Consider the following 24033-nt stretch of genomic DNA (forward strand, 5'->3'; position numbering starts at 1 on the left):
CCAGTCGGTAGTAGGAAGGTGAAAATACTTTATAAAGCTGTTGCAAATAAATGAGCAAATCAACATGAAGTGTTCTGACAAGTGAGATGTGCTTTATAAATGGAAAGCATTTTGTTACGAACATTAAAAAATGTACCCAACATGTGTTCTTCAAGGGCATGAGAAAGCAGAGCATATTAAGGTTGTCCTTTCAACAGAGCTTTTCTGGGACCAGAGGGAGCAGGAGATGCCATCCATTTCAGCAGAAGAGCTCCAACAATTGACTTTTACTTGTTTTTTTGTGCTTTGCACTTCACAAATAAGTAATGCCCTTGGTAGCTGTAGGAAAAGATCTATTGTGGATTGTTCTGTTTAATAAATCTCCATGGCGCACATGAACATTCACAGAAATTGCTCTGATCTTACAACATCTTGAACACTTGTTTCACCTTTCATCTCTTTTTCTTCCTTGTAGTTTTTTTTTTTTCAGTCATCACCATACTACAGCCTCCCAGAAGAATTTCTTTCTCAGCATCCTGTGCAATGCACAATGATTCACCAAGGTTGAGGGCTATCTGTCATAAGCTAGTTTCTTTACATGCAAAGATATTTTGATTATGCTTTCCAATGAGTACATTGAAATTGTCCTCCGGCTGCCTCAGAAACAGATGTAGCCCTCACTCAGAAGAACCACACTTCATTCCATAAAATAAAGGAAAGAGGGATGGGACAGTGCTGGAGAAGGGGTAATGGCAGAGAATTCTTTAGGAGGAACTATTCAAGATATGCTTGATCTTAGATGTCACTTAGAAAATCATATTTTATAAAGCAATTAAAGAGTATAACAAATATTATATCAGTCTTTTTCTCCCTACCCTTGCCCCCTTTGTATCTCTGGCATGTGTATATGAGCACACGTGTGTACATGCATGTGCGTGCACGTAACAATTGTATGAGTAAATGGAGCACCAATGAGAGAGAAGAACACTATATGTTGTGTTATTGTACACCTATTCATGACACAGGAAAAAAACTGAATCAAGAACATCCAACTGTGGATGGAGCTAGTCTTTGAGTAGTAGGAGAGGCAGTTCTTGTCTTAAATAACTTCTCATAATCTCCGTGAATAATGCATTCAGGACATGAATTCATGTTCACAGCCTTGTAGCCACTGCTTGGTAGCCTAAGGCAACAGGAAGCTACATTCAGGGTTATGCAAATTGCGGAATGGAGGGCAGAGTGCTCTTGAGGTAGTGAGCTCCATGGTCCTTCCCTCCCAGCCCCTTCGGACTCACCAGACTCCCTGCCTTTCCTGGTTCATGTGTTTGTTTTAAAAAAAATTACCGGCAGGGCAGGGCAGGGCAGGGCAAAGCGCCAGCCTGCAGCACCATCGTTATTTCCAGGACTGCCTCTGGTGTCATGTGATCCCCAGAAAATATGGCACGTGCTTGTTGCCCAGCCCTGTGTGTGTCTCTGTGACCATACATTTGTATTACGCAAGTGTGCGTGTGTGTCTGCACTTGGAGAACAAAAATGCTCTCCTAGATTGGTAATGCTGTGCTAGTACTCCAGTGGTGCTATTCAGCCAAGTAGAAGGATGGTGGTCTGCACCTGGCTGGTGGTCTCCACCTTTCATCTTGTCATCTGATCATCTTTTGTTAGGGAGATGCCTCTGAGATCTTCAGTGACAGCGTCCAGATGATCCAATAACTCTCATGCAAGGACTAAGTATGGGTTTTCTTGAAATGTAGGTTATTATGTTGTCTGAACTCATATAACAAATGATGGTGAACAACCCATAATTTGCAACCCAACAAAAAACATTGGGTTCTCTTCATGGGTTGTTTGTTGTTGACAAGTTATGACATGTTCATATAGCTGGGCTTAAACAACATGATTTACCCATGTTTCAGCAGCAACCCACAGTTCAAAGGCAATTCACACTCAACCCTTGGTTGTGGGTTATCATGTTGTCCCAACCTAGTAACTAGTTTGATCCCTCTGTAAAGGCAAAATATCCATTAAAATGGTTTGCCTCCAAAGGCTAAAGGATTGCAAAAGGTTCCTAAGGACTCTGACAGAATGTATTAGTGGTATGGCTCATGCTTCCATCAAAGTCCTCATACAGGGTGTGGGGAAAGTTTGGCTTTTCAGATATTATTGGGTTCCAGTCCTCACCAGCACTAGCCAGTAGGGATGAAGGTCAGAGATGATAGGGACTGGATTCCAACAACAGCTAGAGAGCCTCAGGCTCCATACTGTTGCTCTAATCACTCTGTGAAATCTGGAGAAAACTTGATAGGTTGACATGACCTCGCCTTCTCCCATTGAGCAAAGCCCCTGCAGCTCCCTGCTAGACACTTGAGCTAAAAGCAGTGAAACAAACTGGGAAACTTATGATTATTTGACTGGATGCAAACTTGAGCTCCTTAACCAACCCTATGCTGTAGTGGTGATGGTTGCAAACGAAGCATGTTTTCCTGCACTGCACTGCCATCGCATCTTCAGTGTCATCCAGCAGATTTTTAATATGTGGTTCAAAGCCTTTTGCAATCTGGCCAGGGGGAAATTTGGTGGAACCCTCAATAACTTATTGTGACTTGTCTGCAAGACATTTTGAAGATAAAGTCACTTACATCACCATGACCTGAACTTCGTGGCTATAGCAATGTCAGTGGAGCTGTGCGAAGTGATATTTTTCTGGTATTATTTTTCTGAATGATTTGCAGTTGTTGGGACCTGAGGATACACAGGATACTTGGTGGGTCACTTGTATGCTTCATCTTAGTTCCAGTTGGTTTATGGAATGTAGTAGGGAAAGAACATATAGCTAGACCAGGAAGCTGAAAATGCCTCTTTGAGAAAGAAGGTTGGTCCCAGATTTTTATAAAGAAGTGATAGTTTAATCTCAATTGGAATAAAGCTAGTCAAAGCTCAGGAGATATCAACAGTTGTGGCTTGCCTGTCCTGTGGACAAGATGGCTGAAGAAATGGTGGCAGGCCAGCTGTTGGATGAATTTCTCGATCTGCTTCATTTGGGCTTCAAGTCTGGTTTTCAGATAAAACTGTCCCACTCATGCTATAGGATAACCTTTGGCAAGAGAGCGGCAAGCGGCAGAGGTAGTGTGTGATCCCCACTCACCACTTTGGTGCCAGGTCTCTCACACTATTGCCTCTCTCTGAAGAGCTGTGTTAGCCAGAAAAGTAGCCACTAGGGTCATTCAGACACCTGGCTGAAGACTTCCTTACTCAAAGCTAGGCAGCATTGGAGGGGTTTCCCAGGAGTTTGTCCATGGTACAACCTACCTATTTTGTACAAACAGGGTTTCTTTCCCCAACAGCCATCAGTGGGAGTAAAAATGGGAAGAAATGTAGAGCAAATACAGGATGGCACACTCCTCCTTAAATTCACAGAGCTAGAAGCTAGGACAGCACTGTTCTCCATGGCCTGCTCCCATCTCCAATAGCTACCAGCAGACTTCCTGTCTGTGTCCGTGGTTAATAATAGACAGGTATTCAGCCAGTTCTGAATGGAGTGGGCCTGCCCCAACCAGCACGCGTCTTACAACAGAAGAGTGTGTGCAAGATGAACCAGATGGGGAGAGCTGTCCTGGAACAGTCTGACTAGCTTGGTGTGTTTGCATTTTTAGCCCCAGGAGTTAAGTTCCAGCTGGACCTGAACCTGCTCACATGTGGCTGTCACATGAGGCAGCTAGGTACTCCAGTTCGTAAAATAATACCCAAATGAATCAGGATACACAGGGCTATCTTAGGCAATTGTAAGTAGGTCTGGCTCTTAACACAGTCTGCCATTAACCTTCAAGAAGTAGCCTGTATTTTTTTAGATGTTCCACTTGCCATGATCCCCTTTGTGTGCGCGCCTCTCTCTCTCTCTCTCTCTCTCTCTCTCTCTCTCTCTCTCTCTCTCTCTCTCTCTCTCTCTCTCTCTCTCTCTCTCGTAAGGTAACAAACCAAGGAGACATCTCAGTTTCTCATTTATCTACCTTGGGAGCTGTTAATGCAGCTTCCTGATAAAAATGACAAGAATGTCTTATGCGTCAAGTTTGCACAGCTGCAGGAAGCAACACAGTTCAAGAACTTTTTAGGTGATGGAGTCACATTGGGTTGTATTTCTCTCTTGTTATCTTCTGCCTCTCCCTCCTGCTGTTTCCTTCCCCACAACCTGTTTTAAATTTAGATGGGAAACTCCTTGTGGCAGACTTATATTTCTTTATGAAGTTCCCGAGGTCTTGAAATGCATAAGGTGGGAGTAGCACAACATAAGGAATCCCTGGATCATGGAATTCCATTTTTTTTAATCTATCTATCTATCTATCGATCGATTTATATCTTGCCTTTTTCCTACAAAGGGCTCAAGGCAGCTTACATCTCCTCCTCCATCTTATCCCCACAACAACAACCCTGTGAGGTAGGTTGGGCTGAAAGTCTGTGACAGACCCAAAGTCACCCAGTTGGCTTCAAAACTGAGTGGGGACTAGAACCCCAGATCGTCTGAGTCCCAGTCCCATGCTCTTAACCACTACACCACACTGGCTCTCCATGACATATTTCGTGCTATTTGGGGGATATACCCAGAACAGAGATGATGTTAGGGCATAGTCTGCTAAGGCCAGAGCCCTAAGTCTTTCATACGGAGCCCCAAATCTCTGGGAGACCATCTACCCAACCACCCCACTGTCCTTGGGCACCTGCCAAAAGGAAGATACCAAGGCTCTGATGAACTTTGTGGCATCTGCTGCCTGTGGGCAAGCTGGCATTTTGCTTCAACTGAAATCAAATACCCTCATCTCCCCTGTCTGTAATCCCTTTGTACAAATACAAATCCCTTTGTACAGTAAGAGTCAGCATCCTTAAAAGACAAAGAGAAACTGGGGAGGGTTACAGCATATGTAAATTATGTAAATTAGCATATGCAAATATGTGCCTTTATTTTTCTATTATTATTGCGGGTTGTATCTTTTTGGTGTTTGCACTGCCCTTGGCCCAGAATCCACTGGAACAAAAGGCATAGGTGTGGTGAGATGTTTAAAAGATTTGTTGGTGTAGCCCCATAGGACACAAATGCACATAAAATTAGTATATGTTGATTCATATTTATATATGCAAATGCTGACGTAATTGGTAAGATATATTTAAATTTCACAGGAAGCAAAGTCAGCCAATTAAATTCCTATCCAAATAAACTCAAAGGAAGTTAAGTTCTTCAATTAATTTGCACTCAGCTCCATATCATCACAAACCAAGAGGAGGAGGTTTCTTCTTAATTTGGGATGGTTTGGATTTTTGGGGTGGGGGTAAGGGGAATGTTGCAGCCTTTGGGAAAGGTACAATTAACCCTTCCCTCCCAAGCTGCAATCTCTCTTGAAAATCACCCTCTGCATGGCAGTTCAGAAAATCCCATTCCTTTACCAACGTTGGATCTTCTTCCCAGAGCCTGCAAAAGAAAAGAAAACAACCCAAGCACTTCAAAGCACTGGGCTTGATCTCCAGTGAAACCTGAACATACGGTTGCATGTGGGGCCTTCCCTGCCCCACGGACTGCAAATGCAAAAACAATAACTGTGTCTGTGACCAGTGTTGTTTGTTCTCATGCTGTGGAAAAACACACAACCTTGAACTAGTGTGCACCCGAGCGAAGTGCCAAATCTGGCTTAGCATTTTTCATTGAGATTTTAGCCGTGTGACATGGAGACTGGAGCAAGGGCTGGGAACTGCTATAGAGTAGATTCTTAAAAAAAAGAACAGTCTTGTAGAAAGGCTGAACATTAAATAAATCTCCAGTCTTCTCCAAGAAACAAAAGCGAACAGGTCTGCCCAGGGTAGAGACAGCGCTTGCAACAATGCTTCCCTTAGGTCAGAGGTCCTCAAACTTTTTCACTAGAGGGCCAGTTGAAAGGTGCTGGGCGTGGGCCAGAAAGGTGGTGCTGGTGGTGTGGGGCACGCGGTGAGGGGAGGCAAGGCGCAGGTGGGCGCGCACGGTGAGGGGAGGGGAGGCAGGGGCAGGCAGGTGCACAAGACAGCAGCTTGCTTGCTTGGAGATCATTTTCTCCGACTGAGCAAATCGCTGCCTCCCCACGCATGGGGCAAGGGGGTGGTGGAGGGCATGCGGCGGGTCCAAATGGGCATGGCAGGCCGGATAAATGGGCATGGTGGGCCGGATCTGGCCCCCGAGCAGTAGTTTGAGGACCCATGCCTTAGGTGATCCCTTTACACTTCCTCTCCTTGCAGGAATTTGTTTCTGCATTTCTGACCCCCTCCCGCTCCGCACTGGCAACCTTTCCTTAAGCTGGGGGTGGGCTTCAGGTGCAGAACAGCATGTATTTCACAATATAGCAACATACAGGCAGTCTCAGGGTTGCCAATGAGTTGCATTCCTTAAAAAATGGAAATTCATCTTTAAATTGCAGCAAGAAAATTCCAGAGAGATTTCCCTCTTTTGTTGCTTCTATCTCTATGGTAATGAAGATGTCTTGTAGATTTTTTAAAGTAATAGGCTTTATGGCAGTTTGTTCATAATTATGGGTTGTTTCTTGGATGTTCGTAACTCGGGGACCACCATACACAAAATACTCCCTATGTGGGAAATTTGTTGCCATTCAGTAGTTTGTTTTGGCCTACTACAACTCCCATCATCTTTCACCATTAGCTACATGGAGTAGGATTGGTGGGAGTTCTGGTCCTCCAGATTTTCTTGCCTACAAGTTGCTCACCCCTAATTTATCTAGTGCATTCAAAATGTTTCAGAATATTTTATTTATTTATTTAATGTGTTTGCAAGCTACCTGTTAGCAACATGCACTCTGGAGGCCATTGCAATATAAATATATTATTGTAATTATATAGTATTAATATATTATTAAGTGCACTGCAACATTGCACTGGATTTCAAAACACATACAATTCCCCTGGACAACTTTTGGCCTTCCAGCAGCTATATTGGCTATGCTCGATAAGACTTGTGGGGTTCCACATGTTTTGTCCTACAAGTTGCCTGTCCCTGCCCTAGACAAATTGCAAAGAAAGGGGAATCTTCTCCACTGCATTGACAAGGTGAGGAAATACACCACAACCCATCCCTAGCTGGGACAACAGCAACAGCAGGAGAATGTATTAATCTTTGTAGACTCGCTTGAGAGTTTCTGGTTATGCTGCTACCTTGGTTCTCCAGCTAATACTATGCTAAGCCGGGCTACTTTATTTTATTTACTTATTTATTTTGCATGGAAGAAAGCACATGTCTTGTGTTCTGCTCTTGAGTCATATACATGGATAAGAATTCTTGCATGTCTGGCAATACATATGGGAATTCTCAAGTTGGTAGCTGGGGCCAGGCTGATCTCTTACCCTGTTGTCTGTGGAGTTCTTCCTGGAAAGAAATGGAATGAATTGGACTGTAATGAAGCTAAAAGAAATTTCTCTTTATCTTTTATTTGATCAGCAAGGGAAGTTTGTACCCACAAATCTTAGGCAGAAATATTAATATGTAAGAAACATGTATGTCTGAATAGGTAACTCTGAGATTTTGAAAATGCCCTGAGGTAGTTCTTATCAGTTTCCTAAAAGAACTTTATGGAGTACTGAAGAGATTACAGTTTTAGGAAATGCTATAAATAGCCACCTTTTAATCAAAACCTGTTGTGCAATTGCATATTTCAGGATTTCAGAGATAGTTTATGACCTTTTTAAATAGCTTGGGACCAGGATATCTAAAGGAGCATCTCTTCTACAATTCATAAAAACATTATTACAGAGTTGAGTTATGCTTCACCTTGGTGTGTTACCAAAAAATGACAAGAAATAGTTTTCTCTTCCAGCCCACTAAACCCCAATAATGTGTATCATTATTGCGCATTGTGGCTGATTTCTTTATTGACACCTTGTCGTTTATATATCTGTGTATATCTAGAAGAATCACTTTCAATAGTCCTGTGATGCAGCACTTAAGTGTAATTCATTGTTCATAACTGCAATGATTCCTTATTCATGGTCATGTTTGGGGGAAATCAGCCTTTCTCATTTTTTCTTTTTAGTTTATGTGCTTGTTATATTCATAAATGCAGCAGGTTATGTTCCCAACAATGCAGCTGAATAGTGATTATTGAACAAAGAAAACATTTTGGAAATCCTAAATGCTAGTATAGTTATGATTGAGCAGTAACATATCCAGACAAACAATGAATAACAGGAGGTGTTGCTGCTGCTGCATTATATTTATACCCTGCTTTTCTTCATCTTGCAGGCAATCTAAGGTGGGTTACACAGTTCTTCTTTCCATGTTATGCTCACAACAACAACCCTGTGAGGTAGGTTAGGCTGAAAGCAGGGATGGGCCCAAGTGAGCTTCATGGCTGACTGAGGACTAGAACCCATGTCTCCTAAGTACCAGTTCAACACTCTCACCACTATGCCATGCTGGCTCTCAACTAAAAACACCTACCAATGTAAATAAAGTCTGGCCTTATTTGTGTATGTATATATGAGGGACAAGACAGGTGGCTGAATTTGGGTTACGGAAGCCCAAGCAAAATAGTCCATGGTTATTATACTCATATTGCTGGGAGGAAGAGTAGTATGTGACAGCCCTGCAGTATAGTCCAAAATTGTTATCTAGTCTGCTAAAGCACTGAGTATTTTTAGGGGAATGTAGTCCAAGGAATGAGTGGCTGTGAAATATTTAATCAAGGATGCATTCTGCTTTTAATTTCCTTCTAACCTCACTATTTACCATTCTGTACTGGATGTATTAGAGACTGTGGGTGGCGCAGTGGTTTAAACTGCTGAGCTGCTGGACTGGTTGATCGAAAGGTCGACAGTTTGAATCCGCGTGATGGGGTGAGCTCCCATGCTTTGTCCCAACTCCTGCCAACCTTGCAGTTTGAAAGCATATAAATGCAGGTAGATAAATAGGCACCACTTTGGTGGGAAGGTAACAGCGTTCTGTGCACTTTGGTGTTTAGTCATGCTGGCCACATGACCATGGAAACTGTCTGTGGACAAATGCTGGCTCCCTCCAGTAGGAAATGGAGATGAGCACTGCCCCCTAGAGTCAGACATGACTGGACTTTAATGTCATGGGGAAACCTTTACCTTTACCTTTTTTTATTGGATGTATATCTGAAAATCCCCTACTTGCATCTGACAAAGTCCACAAAAGCATATTCCAAAATAAATGTATTAGTCTTTAAGGTGGCACAAAATTCCTTGTTGTTTCTGTAGTTAATGAAGTGTCTTTGAATTGATGTTCACACAGAAGATAATGGCATTTGGGTGGGGCATACAAGAAGCAACTATAGTCCTTGCCCACCTGTGCTGCCCATCTCATTCATCCAGTCTCCCTCTTCCCCGCTCCCCTCTCTGAAGTGGCTTCCATATTCCCCATCACAGTCCAATTACCCAGTCTGTGGTTTGGGTAGCCACCCTCTACTCCCATCACAGGCCCACCCAGAAAACTGCTGTCCGGCTATACCAGCCTAACAGTACCATCCTATTCCCCCCTCCACAAAAAAATGCATGTATCCATACATATATGTCAGTTCTGGGGACCATCATGGTCTTGATCCAGCCCTGGCCACATGTCCTTACCTGTACTCTAGAGATTTTCAGCAGGCCCTCTTCTCTGAGTTCCCCCACCATCTGAAGTAGACAGTTGCTACTGACAAGACGGTCTTCTCAGTGGTAGCACCCCCAGTGAAGAATCCTCTCCCTCTCACCTACCACCTACTTTAATGTTTCTTTGGGTCTGGGTCAAGGCTTCTTTTTATTTTCTCCGCCCTTTTAATTCAATTTCATCTGAAATATCTTTGATTGTCTTATTTTCTTTATGCTGCTTCCAGTTATTTTCCCCTTTTTAGTACATTAAATATGTTTTAATTTAACATTTGTAAGCCACCATGGAAATATTACTGGAGGTGAGGTATACATTCCTAAATTAAAATAAATATCCATCTGCTTCTTACTTCTCTTCTTTACTTTTTAATGACCCAGGCCTTTTGCTCTTTTATATTCTAGAGAGTCTATTCCATAATGTTTTTTAGATTCATAGAATAGGAGGGTTGGAAGTGGTCAAATAGGCCATTGGGTCCAACTTCAGGCTGGTGCAAGAGGGAATGCAGAGAATTCCTCTGGAGAGAAAGCCCCTCTTAGATTCTCCAAGCATAGTATTTCTATAGCATTAATAGACTACAGAATTCAGCTGTAGAGCATGAATGTAAAAACTTGAGGAATCTGAAGGAATACCTTGTCACAGGTAAGGACACAGATTTCTCTGTATGAAGGCTTCGCCAAGATTTGCCTTTCTTTAGACCTGCTATTACATTGTCAGAAGATGACAAGCATAATAATCACAGGATTATTTTGCTTCCTTTTCCCCAACGTATTTTCTAAAACAGAGGATATGGAGTCACACATCCTGAGGCTGACCAAACAGGTTTAGAACAATACTCTCTCTCTCCCTCCTCCTCTCCCTCTGTGTGTGTGTGTTTGTGTGTGTGTGAATGCCTGAGTTGATGCATGAAAACCAGTCAGTGATATTTGGAGAGTTTAACCTCCAGTACAAAGTTTCAGTTCTTCTAAATGGCAGCCAACTGGCAAATTGGCACACTGGAAATGTGACAGAAAGTCCATCATGGAAGACATTTCCTAGCCCAGGATGTTGTTGTTTTCCTGACTGCTCAGCTATTTGGGCACCTGGTAATCTTGCAGCTCAGTTTGGTAGCTCGTCAGAATGGGGGCCAACATTAGAGGCTCCCAGATAAGGCTGTTACCACACCATTGTCTTGCCTCATCCACGGAATTCTTTAGGGGTGACAGGCAATTATGTTCCACTTGTAACCCCCATGTGTTTTTCTACTGCTTCTTTTGTCTTTTTTTAACCATGAAAAAGCAAAAAGACTCCATGACAGCACAATGCCTTTGATTGGTACTAATAGGACCACTCGTTCTGGAAGCACCCACAGTTTCTCCCAGGTACCTTACCCTCACTTACATAGGAGCAGAAGAAGCTGCTGTATCCTACGTCCACCTAACTCTGTGTTGTCAACACTGACAGGCAGCCCTGGTTTCATGATGGAGTTTTTCCAGCCCTGCCTAGCAATACTAGAGACTGAACTTGAGATCTTCTGCATGCAAAGCAGGTGCTCTGCTTGCCCCCCAGTGAACCTGTACAAAACAGACAACAGTTCTCTTTCTACCCCAATATCCACTCTTCCGAGACATGTGGCCAAAGGTCCTTCCCTTCGCTCATAACTTCCTATCTAAAGATTGACTCTTTCCAGATGGTGGATAAAATCCCTTTCATGATGACCTTGAGTTCCTGTCAACATTCAGATTGCAGTAATTTTTGCTTATATTCCATTTTAAGCATCAGTTCTTCAAACTTACTGAATGCTGACCATCAAGCTGCTTTTGCTGCTGTCCAGCCACTTCCAAGACAATATACATATAATTCTTACCCCACCCTGTTAACAGCCTCATGTTTCTCTCCTCTTCAGCAGAGATTCAGAAATGCAAATAAAGTCAGAGTTCTGTTGATAATGTAAACACCAGAGCCCAAAGAGAATCCACCTGATTTTCCTATTAGTTGTTCTGGCTTTAATCTGCTCATAGCAACATTAGAAACCCAGGAAGGTCAAGAGTAGCTCAGACCAGTCTTCAGTAGAAACACAATGTGATGTAGTGAAGATCCGGGTGAATTCTCATCAGGGGAGCCTGGACTCAAATTGCTGCTTGACCATGAGACTCACAGGGTGCCTTTGGGTAAGTGACTGTCTCGAAGATCAGGGCTGGTGTCAAGGGTACACATGGTTAGGCTAACCTTCTGGGGTCCCACCTGAAGCAGTGGCCTACTGGCTATCCCTGAACGTCAAGGTCCTCTTCACCCTGGCTCCTTCTAAGCTCTCCTTTTGGCCCAGATAACCACTGAATTGCAAAGGAAGAACACTAGAAGCCACCCAGCTGAGCCTCTGTTGCCAAACTTCAGAAATGGTCTTAGGAATGGCCAAACGTAGGGCAAGCCATTGTGATTGCAACACATTGTACCACCTGCATGAAGAAGTCACGCAGGACCTGACCACACAGTGGGGAGATGAGCCAATAGCCACACTCAGCTCCAAAGCACTCCTGGCTTGACTCCAGTGGTGATGCATTTCCTCTTGTTTGATGATAACTGGCCCTCCTGATCTATAATCATTCCAAGATTCCTCTAAAATAGGACACTGTTCTTACTCCTATTTTGCAACTCTGTGTTAAGCAAGGGGTGGCCTGTCCAAGTTTAGTGAGACAGGGAGTGGAATTCAGAACATCCCAGCTTAGCTTCACTAGTGCTAACAAAACCAAGACAGGAAAAGGTTTGTGGCTTAATGTGCACTCAACTCCTTCATTAAACAGTTACGCTAATGGTTTACATCAAGCAATGGCTCGGAGGTAGGACTTAATTACAGTTTTATATGAGGCCTGAGTTATGTTTCTCGGCCTCTTTGAAGAGCCAGTCTCCTGCCAGCCATAACAGAGGAAAAGAGAAGGTGCTGAGACGGCTTTGAGTGTGTGTGTAAATAGCTTAGATGGAATAGCTATCGAACCTCCATGTAAAGAGGCAATATACCATTGCATACCAGAAGGCAGGAACAAACCACTGAGGATAATGGTTGCCCCTAGTAACACACATTAAGGGAATGAAGGCGGTTCAGTGCTAGATAGAGCTGTGGTCTGAACCAGCAAAGCAATTTATTAAGCTGTCAAATCCTATTACTTATTTTTTTTCCAAAAGGGATACACATTATATTAAGAAAACAGCAATGCAAGACAACCCTTTTCTTTGCAACATGGTTTAATAGCTGGGACTGCTCCTGGTTTTTGCAGTTTCTGAAAGTATCAGTTAAGACTCTCAAGGAGCAAAGCAAAGACAGAAAAACATGCCCATGGAATGAATGAAAATAGCATGAGTGTGTTAGCACATGCTGTTCACAAATCAAGTGATATGGCAACAACACATTGGTGACATCAGCCACTAGGAATACTAGTCAAACAGGCTATGTTAGTGCATGGCGTTGGGTCATTTCCAAACTGGCTCTGTACTGCAGATTCCAGTCATGTATTTTTGCAGTGCAGGCTTGCAGCAATGTGGATAGCCATCCTGGTCTCAACAGACCACATGCCAGTGGCTCCAGTAATCACATCACTTAGACTAGAACAGAGTAGACTAGGTTTGGTAGCTTGCCAGACTGCATTTGGGGTAATCCTGGGCAGTGGTGCTAAGAGTTCTTCACTAAAACTGGGAAGTAATCTTTGCTTTTACATTGAAGAGTTGGAATGCACGTTTTCTTTTATTTCTCTTATAATTTTTATATTTTTTTTTGCTTTGTTCTATTCCTCTGCTCCCAGAACAATGGACAGGCAAAAGGAAGTAACCTAGTTATTTTCTTCCAGCATCACATCATGCCCATTCCCTCATCTAGCAGGACTCAGGAAGTAGACTCTGTTGCTAGGTACAGTTGCTGTTACTAGGGTTGCTGGAATAACTGTCATCTGGAATAGGCACTGGGGCAAAAATCTGCTTGGCTTGCATTTGAATACACACAAGTTGCATATCCTAAACTAATTTGTGAACACAACTTTCCTTTTGTTTCTGCACTCCTCCAGATTTTGCAATGTAATTCTCCAATGTAAAAAAGGATGTAAAATGTATATATTAGGAGAAATCGTATAGAAACCAAGCAAATATTAGCAGAATGTGCTTACTAAAGTGTGTATATCAGGGCAGTGTACTCACAAAATGCATATAAATGTTCACTTGTACACAAAGGCATACAATTTTTATGTGGTTTTTTTTAAAAGGAGAATTTTAAAAGTGGTGCAAACATGGAACAGAACTGACTTGTGGTTAAAAAAAAAGAACATTATTGTTTGAGAGACAGACAGAATTTTCCATCTGGAGATTTCAAACAACACTGCTGCCTACACGTAGGAAAAGAATCCAGCGGGTACAGAATGCCAAAGCAAATGCCAAATGCACATGAGGATGATTTTATCTTTCAAAGCACCTTTCAGCCCCTCTTGCATCACTATTAATGTGCTTTGGTCTAAAGTTTGAAATCCCAGCATAAGGATGATCATATGCCTATAGACAATGGATATCTTTTAATAATCAAATCTCATAACTGTATATAAGGAATCAATATAATATCTGTCATTTCAGATGCCACTGCTCATCCAGATATTGAAATCATGCTCCTACAACTCCCACTGATTTATTGGTAAGTGGGCTATTAAATTACATTTTCCTGTGAAGAATGCACTTGCTCTAACACGTTAACTTCCTGAAATCACTTTTTTGCTTCTGAGGCAGTGTTTTGTCTGATTAAGAGACATCCCTTCTGCAGAAACAGTGCCAAAAACAGTTTCTGAATGATGGGGGACTGATTCCCTAGTCCTTGGGTCTGTAAAAACACCCACAAGAACAAACTTGAAATGTCAAAATGCACCTCTCACTGGCCAGAACAGATGAGCCAAGAAAAAGATGTGTGTCTGTTTCCCCAGATTCTAACTGGCGTTATCAGCAGTCATTCCTAATTCAGAGATAAGTTGCAGAGATGAGTTTAAGATATAGGGTGGACATTATGCATCACAAAAACAGAGGTTACAAATTTGCATAAAATGTGCACATACTGATTTATATGTACAGATGCAAATGTGAAAATAATTACTAAAATGCAAATGCAAATAGAATACATTTCCCTGTAGCATGGAAGAGTATATGGACAGGTGACTCATGTGTGCTTGGGGTCGGGGTGCGGGGGAGACGGGATAAAGATCTATACTTGGGACTTTTATTGGCTTTGCAAAGTCTGACTCACTAATCTGTCCTGTGAGGCAAACTCCAACCCAAGTTTCGTGCACAATTTCTGCTATTATATCCTGACATTTCTTCACACCTGTTCTACAATGACTTCATTATCTGTTGTCTTTTTTCCATGATGTGTATTTCAGCATGTGCTGAACTTGTGGTACTGGCCTTTCTCGCTGCCCCCCACCTGGCAGCTTCTCTCTTTCCCTACGTCCCTCTGCCTCGGCGAATGAATTGAGGAGTAAATGCAATGCTGTTTCTACCTATCCTCTCTCATCCTTTGAAAAAAAAAAAAAGTTTGGAAGCCTTTATTTTGTGTGATTGTCTCCTTTGACATTTTTATATTCTTAACTCAAAGAGCAACTAGCTGAAAATGTGCTGATATACATGTCTATTTAGAAGTAAATCATAGTCTTCAATTTTGTTTATTCCTGCAAAACTCAGCATGGGATAAGGGCTGCATTGACTTTTGGGAATTGGTTTCAGGAAAAGGGACAGGGGACTGCTGGTTGCAGTAACTTATGGGAAGAAGTAGCAGCACAACCCCCTCTCTCCTCTTGCCCCTCCTTTTGTTCTTTTTTCCTTTCCTTTCTTTTTTGTGGTGGTGGGCAAAGGAGCTTTGAATCACTTCTTTTTCAAGTTCTCTACTCCTTTGGACCAGCAAAGGTGTGCAGAAGTTTAATCACTGTAAGAAGCAAATCAGGAAGGAAATTTATGGGCTTCAAAGGCTGTCTCAAAGAGGAAGGTCAAGATCTCTTCTTACTGATACCAGAGTGTGTAGGACATGGAATAATCATTTCAAGCTGTGATAACACAGATTCAGGCTAGATAATCAGGAAAAGCTTCCTTGCTGTCAGAGCAATACGACAGTGGAACCAGCTGCCTAGAGAGGTGGTGCACTATCCCACACTATAGACTTTCAGAAAGAAACTGGGCAGCCATCTGAGAGGGATGGTGTAACCTGGTGTCCTGCAACAGCAGAGGGTTAGACTCAATGGCCTTCATGGCCCCTTCCAACTCTATTATTCTATGATTTCTCCTTCGCACGGTTTCCCAGTTCCTCCCACTTCTCCTGCAATTGCACGTCTGGGTGACCTAATCACATTTTAGACACAGTAGGAACCAAACTTTTTTCCTAATCATGTACCCCAACAGTGTAAATGCATATTGTATAAATACCATAACACCAACTGCAATACACAAAAGAGTCTCTAGCTAATTCTGGGTGCTAATTGTGATAAGCAATTCCAAGGCGCTTGCACTTCATTGTTAGGGTTTTTTTAAACCAGACCTGGACTTGACAAAGAGAGGACACCTTCAAACAGAGGATGGTCCCTTCAACAACCCTTCAAGTAGAACACATGGCCACCAAAATAAAATATTTTCTCCCTGAGCAGAGAGGTAACTATTCAATCAGATTTCAGTATGTCGTGCAACTGTGTCCATAGTTGTTCAAGCTCCATGGTAGGGACCATGGCTTCCTTAGATGGAAATGGCCTACATCTCAGAATATACCAATGCGGGAACTTTCAATAAAGCACGTGTATATTTCTGAATAAACCTAGGCTGAGTTTTTCAAAGTGAAAAAGCTCGATGAGGTAGACTAGAGGTCTCTATGCCTCCACCTACTGATAGAAAGACGGTACTGCATTTGTTAGCTTTATGACGGGAAGAAAAAGCAGCCCTGGAAAATTATTAACTTATAAGCAAACATAAGTAACTCAGAAGGCCATATATTTAAATTTAGGAAAATGCTAAAGAAAAGTCCAGCTTTCCATCCCTAAATGAAAAGCTTTGCCTTTCACAGTATTGAATATCTTCAAAAGGTTCTCAGGAAGATTGGAAGACCGAAAGGCCATGTTTCATTGCTTTCGGAAGACACTAATCCACAAGAAGCACAACACCCACGCCCACACTCTGGCTCCTCTTTTACACGAGCCTGTTTCAACATCGGGATGAGCCTCCTCTTCCCTCTGCCTGCGCAGTGTCCTCTCATAGTTTAGATAATGCAGATAAACAGACCAAACCTCCACGTGAAACAGGCAACAACAATTTAATAAGAGTGGCTGAATGTTTATACTTGGGTGCTGCAGTAATGCAGTGACGATATGTTGTAATTACCAAAGTCTGAATGCCGTTCTTCCAGCTCCTACCTCACTATTCAGGAAGGGTTTACATTTCATTTCATCTCCGGGTTTCAGCTTTGACTGCAAGAAGGCACTGGTTAATAATTACCAAAGGAAACACTCTCCTTTTCTGGTTTTATCCCATCAGGTGGCAAGGAAGTGCCCTGTTTTTCTGTCACTGCCATTTTAACTTGCAGTATTTTGTTCTCCCAGTTGCTCTCCAAACCTCTTCTTTGGTACATTATGAAATCCACTAATTCCATCTAATCCATGCAGTGCGCTCTCTCTCTCTCTCTCTCGAAGACATTGCAGGTCCTCATCTAAGTGTTGTGTCAAAATTCCATATGAGAGGAAGAACATGCTTTAAAAAACAAACAGAACAAGGCAAAAAGCCACAGGTAGTTTTTATGAGAAAGGCCAGCAGGTGAAAGTTGTGTTGCCTGTGTACCCCTATGCACAGGTACAACATTTAAGGATTCTGGGGTGTGCTGGGCATGCTGGGAGGAACCTCAAAATGCATAGGATGGGATTCTTACTTTGAACTCATTGATAGCACTAAAGCATTATTATTATTATTATTATTATTATTATTATTATTATTATTATTATTATTATAACATTTCTATGCCGCCCCTTGCCGAAACCTCGGGGCGGCTTACAACATGATAAAATACATTGAAATACAATAGTACATAATAAATTACCATTAAATATAACAATACAAAAAATACATTGATTTACAAATACAAAATTAAAATTATCAGTATAAAATAAAAATATAGGAGGAGAAAGAGAAGGAAGAAGAAGTTGCCCAGGCCAGATCATATGTTTTAACAATTGAAATGACGTTTAAATAAAAAGGTCTTTACCTGGCGCCGAAAAACCAGTAACGACGGTGCCAGGCGGACCTCTTTGGGGAGTGAATTCCATAGGTTGGGCGCCACCGCAGAGAAAGCCCTCCTCCGGGTACTTACTCTCCTAATTTCTTTCATGGAGGGTTCCCGGAGAAGGGACTCTCCCGCAGATCTCAAAGGGCGGTCGGGCATATACGGACGTAAGCGCTCGTTCAGGTAGCCAGGACCCAAGCCATTTAGGGCTTTGTAGGTCATAATCAACACCTTGAATTGGGCCCAGGCTTCAATGGGAAGCCAGTGAAGCTGATGGAGGACTGGAGTCATGTGAGCATAACGCCCCGTCCCCGTCAGCAACCTGGCAGCTCTATTTTGCACCAATTGAAGTGTTCGGACTGTCTTCAGGGGAAGCCCCATGTAAAGCGCGTTACAGAAGTCTAGGCGGGAAGTCACCAGCGCGTGTGTCACCGTCGCCAGGCAGTCGTATTCCAGGTAGGGGCGCAGCTGATTAATCAGCCGAAGTTGAAGGAAGGCGTTCCTCGCTACCGCTGTCACCTGAGCTTCCAAAGAAAGCTCCGGGTCGAGGAGTACTCCTAAGCTGCGGACCTTATCCCTAAGAGGGAGTGTTGCACCATTCAGGACCAGGTCAAATCCACCCTCTCCGAAACCCGATCCGCCAACCAACAGGACCTCCGTCTTGTCTGGGTTGAGTTTCAGTTTATTGGCCCTCATCCATTCCCTTACCTCGGCCAAGCACCGGTTCAGCACAGCCACTGCCTCACCTGGATTAGTGGAGAATGAGAGGTAAAGCTGGGTATCATCAGCATATTGATGATTCCGCAGCCCACACCTCCTGATGACCTCTCCCAGCAGTTTCATATAGATGTTAAATAGCAGAGGGGATAGAATGGAGCCCTGTGGTACCCCATGGCATAGCTGCCATGACGTAGAGACATGGTTCCCCAGCACTACCTTCTGGAATCGACCGTCGAGATAGGAGCGGAACCACTGCAAAGCAGTGCCTCCAACCCCCAATCCCGCAAGTCTATCCAGAAGGATACCATGGTCGATGGTGCCGAAAGCCGCCGAGAGGTCCAGAAGAACCAACAGGGATGTACTCCCCCTGTCCTTCTCCCTGCACAGGTCGTTGTACAGGGCGACCAAGGCAGATCTTGGAAACCTTCAAACCCAGCTGTGAGCCTATATCCCAGCCCACCCCAACACAGGAATAGGTAACTTGAGTTATTAGACTGCAACTTCCATCCTTATTCGCCATTGAGTATGCTGGCTAGAGATGATGGAAATTGTAGTCCAGCAACATCTGGAAAGCCACTGGTTGCCCAGCTCTTTTCTGCCATGAAGGTTGATCTTGTTTTCAAAGAAGGAATAGTCTGAAAAGTTGTTCATATTCAACGGAAGTTGTGAGAAATGGGATGAAGGAGCTCTGCGCAAATAGCAGCATGTTAGGGTTTCCAGTGTCATAGGAGTTAGTTCTCTAAATGATCTAAAATGCTCTTTCAAAAACAGAAAGCTGCTGCCTTTTCATTTGTTCACTCTTTCATATCATGCGTGAAATACATGTCTTTATATACACTTTTGTCTGCTTTCTCTTTTCAGATAATAACAAAGAAGAATCCAGATGGGGTGCAGGTGCTGTAAAATGATACAAAGGTACAGGCAGACTCAGTACCACTTGAGGCATGGCTAAAATTAAATAAGCATTATATTTGCAAGCAGCCTTCCCCAACCTGGTGCCCTCCACATATTTTGAAGTTCACTCCCATCAACCCCAGCCAGCATGCCCACTGGTCAGTAATGCTGGGAGTTGTGTGGCCCAAAACATCTAGACTACATCTGGCATAAGATTGTTGAAGGCTGCTTCTGAAGATATTTTTGAAAATTCTGTTTTTGTTCTATTGCACCACATTTAAGTTTGGCTCCATATTTACTCAAAGACCCACTGTGATAAATGGAGCTTGAATTCATTGTGACTAACTTACAGCCCATGGATTTCAATGGGTCTACTCAAAGTATAAGTAAAATTGAAAATGCTGATAAAGCTTGACAAAAGACAACAGATTTGAAATCTTAGACTAGTTGTGGCTTTTTCATTAGAGAAGGAAATACTAAATGGCTGTCTCAAATTTTCTGCAGCTACATCTTTGATCCTCAAGAACTGCAGACATCTGGATATGTCAATGAGATAAACAACTACAAGTCCGATGAACAGGATGGAGGCAAACTCAAATGCAAGCACAGCAACGACATTCAGGTACATAAAAATGAACTGCAGAACGTTGACTTTCAGTCAGCAGCAAACACACACAAATTAAACAACACTAAGGATGTTGTTTGGAATCACAGAAGTACTGCTCTTTGCGAGGAAGGGCTTGGGAACTTGGTTGAAAAGTGCAGCTTCACTATCAATGGCATCCATTCCTACTCTGCTGTAAACTTCAACCCCAGCACAAACCAAAGCAAAGAGATCTGCACACATCTCAACTCTGGTCAGCTACAGGATCCTTCCGTCAAAAGGGTCTCCCAGCCAAAAATGTGTGAAAAACATGAAGATCAACCAAAGCCAACTTCAGAGGCAACAAGAAGCGTCCACTATGAGGAATTTCAAAATACATGTGAAAACATTCCTTCTGCTCAGAGTGCCATATCAGAGACCCAAGGCAGTGGCATACATGTGCCTGGCCCAAATGAATCCCCAGATGCCAGTTGTCCTAGAAAACAAAGAGCTGCTGGAAACACGAGTCTGTTAACCAACCGCACATGCAGAGCCCAAAGCACTGAATGCTTGCCCAGGTACAAGCCATCGTGTGAGTCTGAAAGCTGTGATTCAGGAGATGAACCCTGTAGGGTGTGTGTCAAGGATAAATCATCCAGGGAGGCCCCATCTCCACATATTGAAACGGATGCGGCAGAAGGAGCAATGTGTGTGTGCCACAAAGAGGTGGATAGAGAACTGGAAGAGGAGGAGGAGGAGGATGCAGAAGTAGCAGAGGCTCTTGCAGCCCTTGAGGCTGCTACAGCAGGAGAAGACTCTGATGAGGAAGAGGACTATTAGATGATTGCCGTGGTACTGATAATAAATGTTGTTGCAGACGTGGTGTGAAAGGCCACACTGGGGGCCTGCCCTGGGGAACAGCAACAGCCCGGGCTGCCCATAATGGGAGGGAACACATTGACAGGCCAGGTGAGCTACTTCACAAGAGGAGCTGTGCCAGGTCCCATGTTGTGCATCTCCCAGGACTATATTGATGTACCACCAGCAACATCACGCAACCAAATGTTTATGTGCCAGACCTCTGCACTGGGGTGGGTGGAAGGAAGGCCAGGATGTACCAGCAGGTCTCTGGGTGACTTGCAGCAGGTTGGCATGGGCTTCTGACTCCCTGTCAGTTGCTTAATAATAGGAACAAAGTAGCTCTTCCTACTTAAATTAGGCTACTGAAATTACAAAACAATCTCAGTGTAAGCAGAAGAGAACTTTTGTCCCAAAGAATTGCGATTTGGTTCAGTTCTGGTATGGAACAGAAATCCTCCAGCTCAGAATGTGCTCAAAGGCATGCATTTAAGTGTATGTCTTTTGTGCCTTGCTCCCCTTGATGAATCATGAGGTTCATGCAAAAAAACAGTAGAGTCCACGAGCTGGAAGCTTCCCAATGAGCTATCCAACCCATGAGCTATCTGCTGCTCCTGCCAGACAAGTGAATCGTCCCCTTCTGCTTGCCAACATGGCAGCTGCAGACTGTAATGAATGCACATGCTGCAAGGAATGGTTAACATATATAATTTACCCAGGAAAAATTCCAGCTAGAAAAATTACCTCCCGGTGAAATTCTCTTGTTTTTGGGGAAAAAAAGGACTTGGAAGTGCTAAGTGCTCCTTCAGGTCAGTAAGAGCTGAAATAACCTCCCTGACTTTAAGATATCAGGACAGTGAGAAGTTGTCCTCCCACACTTCTGGGCAGTTCAGAGCTTTCCTCAGCCCTCCAGGCTTCACGTGTTCCTCTTACCTGCTGAAGGGCAATTTCAGCTAGAGCTCAGAGACAACTGCTGGGTTCGGAGGGAGAGTTTCAGTGGTGCCAGAAACGGTTTCCCTGACTTTTTTTTTCCTTTGCAGGAAAGACTTCAGACAAAAGCATTCCCTTTCTCATTTGCACTTACCTCAGTGATGTCACCACATCGCTCATTCGGACTGAATACACAGCGCTGTGAGTGACGGCATCCTGTTCACTACCCAGCCACCCGTAGGGTGAAAGAGAAGATAAAGTAGGACATAGCAAAGATAGAAGCAGGCACAGCCAGGGGGAAACAATAGTACCAAAGGGTGTTGGAAAAATAAATGAATATCTGCTTTGTTTTAACTGGAAAATATTTAACCTAGCTCTAGTTTTATGTATTTTCCCCCTTGTAAAACCCACTAAAAACACAAGTAAACATTTCTCTTGTACCTACGGCCACATAGACCCAACTGGTACCAAAACATGGGAGAAGAACCATAGCTCAGTGGCAGGGCACCTGCTTGGGATACAGAAGGCCCCCTGCCACCGGTTCGATCCCCAGCATTTCCAGGTAGGGCTCAGGAAGGATCCTGCTGCAAAACCCTGAAGAGATGCTGCCAGCCCGTGCTGACAATACTGGGTGAGATGAGCCAAGGTTTAGGGTTGGCACATGGCAGCTTCCCATGTTCCACAGCTGCAGGATGATGGCTATTTCAAGGGCTTGATGTATGGAAGTGGTCACTGACAGGCACAGTGTGCCTACAAAGTGACCATAATGAAGGGGAGAGAGTCATCTAGGCATGTCTTAGGGTTCTGGTGCTGAGCCACGTGTGCCATTTGTAATAGAGGGGCGGTAACTCAGGGGTAGAGCAGTTGTTGCTGTTAGTATGCTACATTTGTGTTCTTCCTTTTTTATCCAAGGAACCCAGAGCGACTTGCACAATCTTCCACTTTCCCATTTTATCCTCACAACTCCCTGTGCTGCAGGCTGGGCTGAGAGGCAGTGCCTAGCCCAAAGCCACACAGTGAGCTTCATGGCCAAGTGAGGGCAAGAACGTGAGTCTCCCGAGTCCCAGTCTAGCACTGCTCCCACTCCTCCTCCTGTTGCTTTCCTTACAGGAGGGCCCAGGCCCAACATCCTTCATCATGAGACAGGGCCAGGAAGGGATCCTGGCAAGCCACCACACATGGCAGAAACGCGCCAGATGGACCAGTTCTCTGATGCAGAATGCAGCAGGGTCCCATGCATGGTGCATTGCAGAGGTTCAGCCTCATTACATTCCATCCTGGTGGACTTCTTCCTGGTGGTGCTTCTTCCTCAAACCCTGTTGCTGTGTGTGCACGCAGCAGCAAGACCATTAAGCCACTTCACTTCAGGATCCATAACACTAACTACAATAAATTGTTTCCAACATTGACTTGCCAGAAGCAATTGCGCCAGGTCCTTTTCCGTTTGGTTAAGCACAAGGGTATCTTGTTGTGGACCAGCCTTCCCTAACCTGATGCTCTCAATATGTCTCAAAGATCTGGAGGGCCCCAGGTTGAGGAAAGTGCTATAGGATGAAACTGCCTGGGCAAGGCAATTTCATGGTGAAGCCTTAAGTGTGACTTGAGCATAAAATGACATGCAGCTCCAATTACACACTCTTGCAAGCTCACGGCAGGTTTGCACATGCATTTGCATTCCCTGATTTTGCTTTACTAAATTTGCTTGTAGAAGAACATATGCCAAAGAGCATGGCTTGGGTGTCCTGAATGTTATGTCTCCGGCTTGTGTTTACTCATCCACATGTACAACAGCACCGACACCAGCAAACTGCAAAATTAAAGGTACCTGTCAATGGCCGACACACTTCCCACAACAGAATTGACATGTATATATAAATCAGGATCTTTTTAATTTGCCCTTTAATTTGTCCATCACTGGAGATTTTGTCTGTGTGTGTGTGTGCACGCGCACACACCATTGTAACACTATTCCCCCAAAATAATTTCTGGTTTAGGCCTGGCGTTATGATTTTTTTCCTTGAAGTTAGTAATTAAGTTAGCATTAAATGTTTTAGACAGGGCAGGCTGCAAATTGAGATAAATGGATTATTTGCCCTGCAATTGTTCGGACCCTGGATGTGACAGCAAGTAGGAGCATATTCCTATGGAAGTAGCTCTCAAAGTAGGTGAAAGAGCATCCATGAGGGTGTCATCTAA

General features: G+C 43.6%; 1 protein-coding gene across 1 annotated transcript in view; it reads left to right on the forward strand.

Annotated features, from left to right (window-relative positions):
* CUNH4orf19 (chromosome unknown C4orf19 homolog) overlaps positions 1 to 22780 on the forward strand; it is a 48510-nt gene extending 25730 nt beyond the window's left edge. Inside the window, exons 2-4 of the mRNA XM_044418211.1 lie at positions 14192 to 14249; positions 19434 to 19487; positions 19971 to 22780. Of these exons, the coding sequence (XP_044274146.1) occupies positions 19456 to 19487; positions 19971 to 20889 (951 nt within the window). The 5' untranslated portion in view covers positions 14192 to 14249; positions 19434 to 19455 and the 3' untranslated portion in view covers positions 20890 to 22780. The remainder of the gene's footprint in view (positions 1 to 14191; positions 14250 to 19433; positions 19488 to 19970) is intronic.
* The last annotated feature ends 1253 nt before the right edge of the window (positions 22781 to 24033 follow it).

Source organism: Varanus komodoensis, unplaced genomic scaffold (genome assembly GCF_004798865.1).
Source record: "Varanus komodoensis strain SLA01 unplaced genomic scaffold, ASM479886v1 scaffold9, whole genome shotgun sequence".
Lineage (NCBI taxonomy): Eukaryota > Metazoa > Chordata > Lepidosauria > Squamata > Varanidae > Varanus > Varanus komodoensis.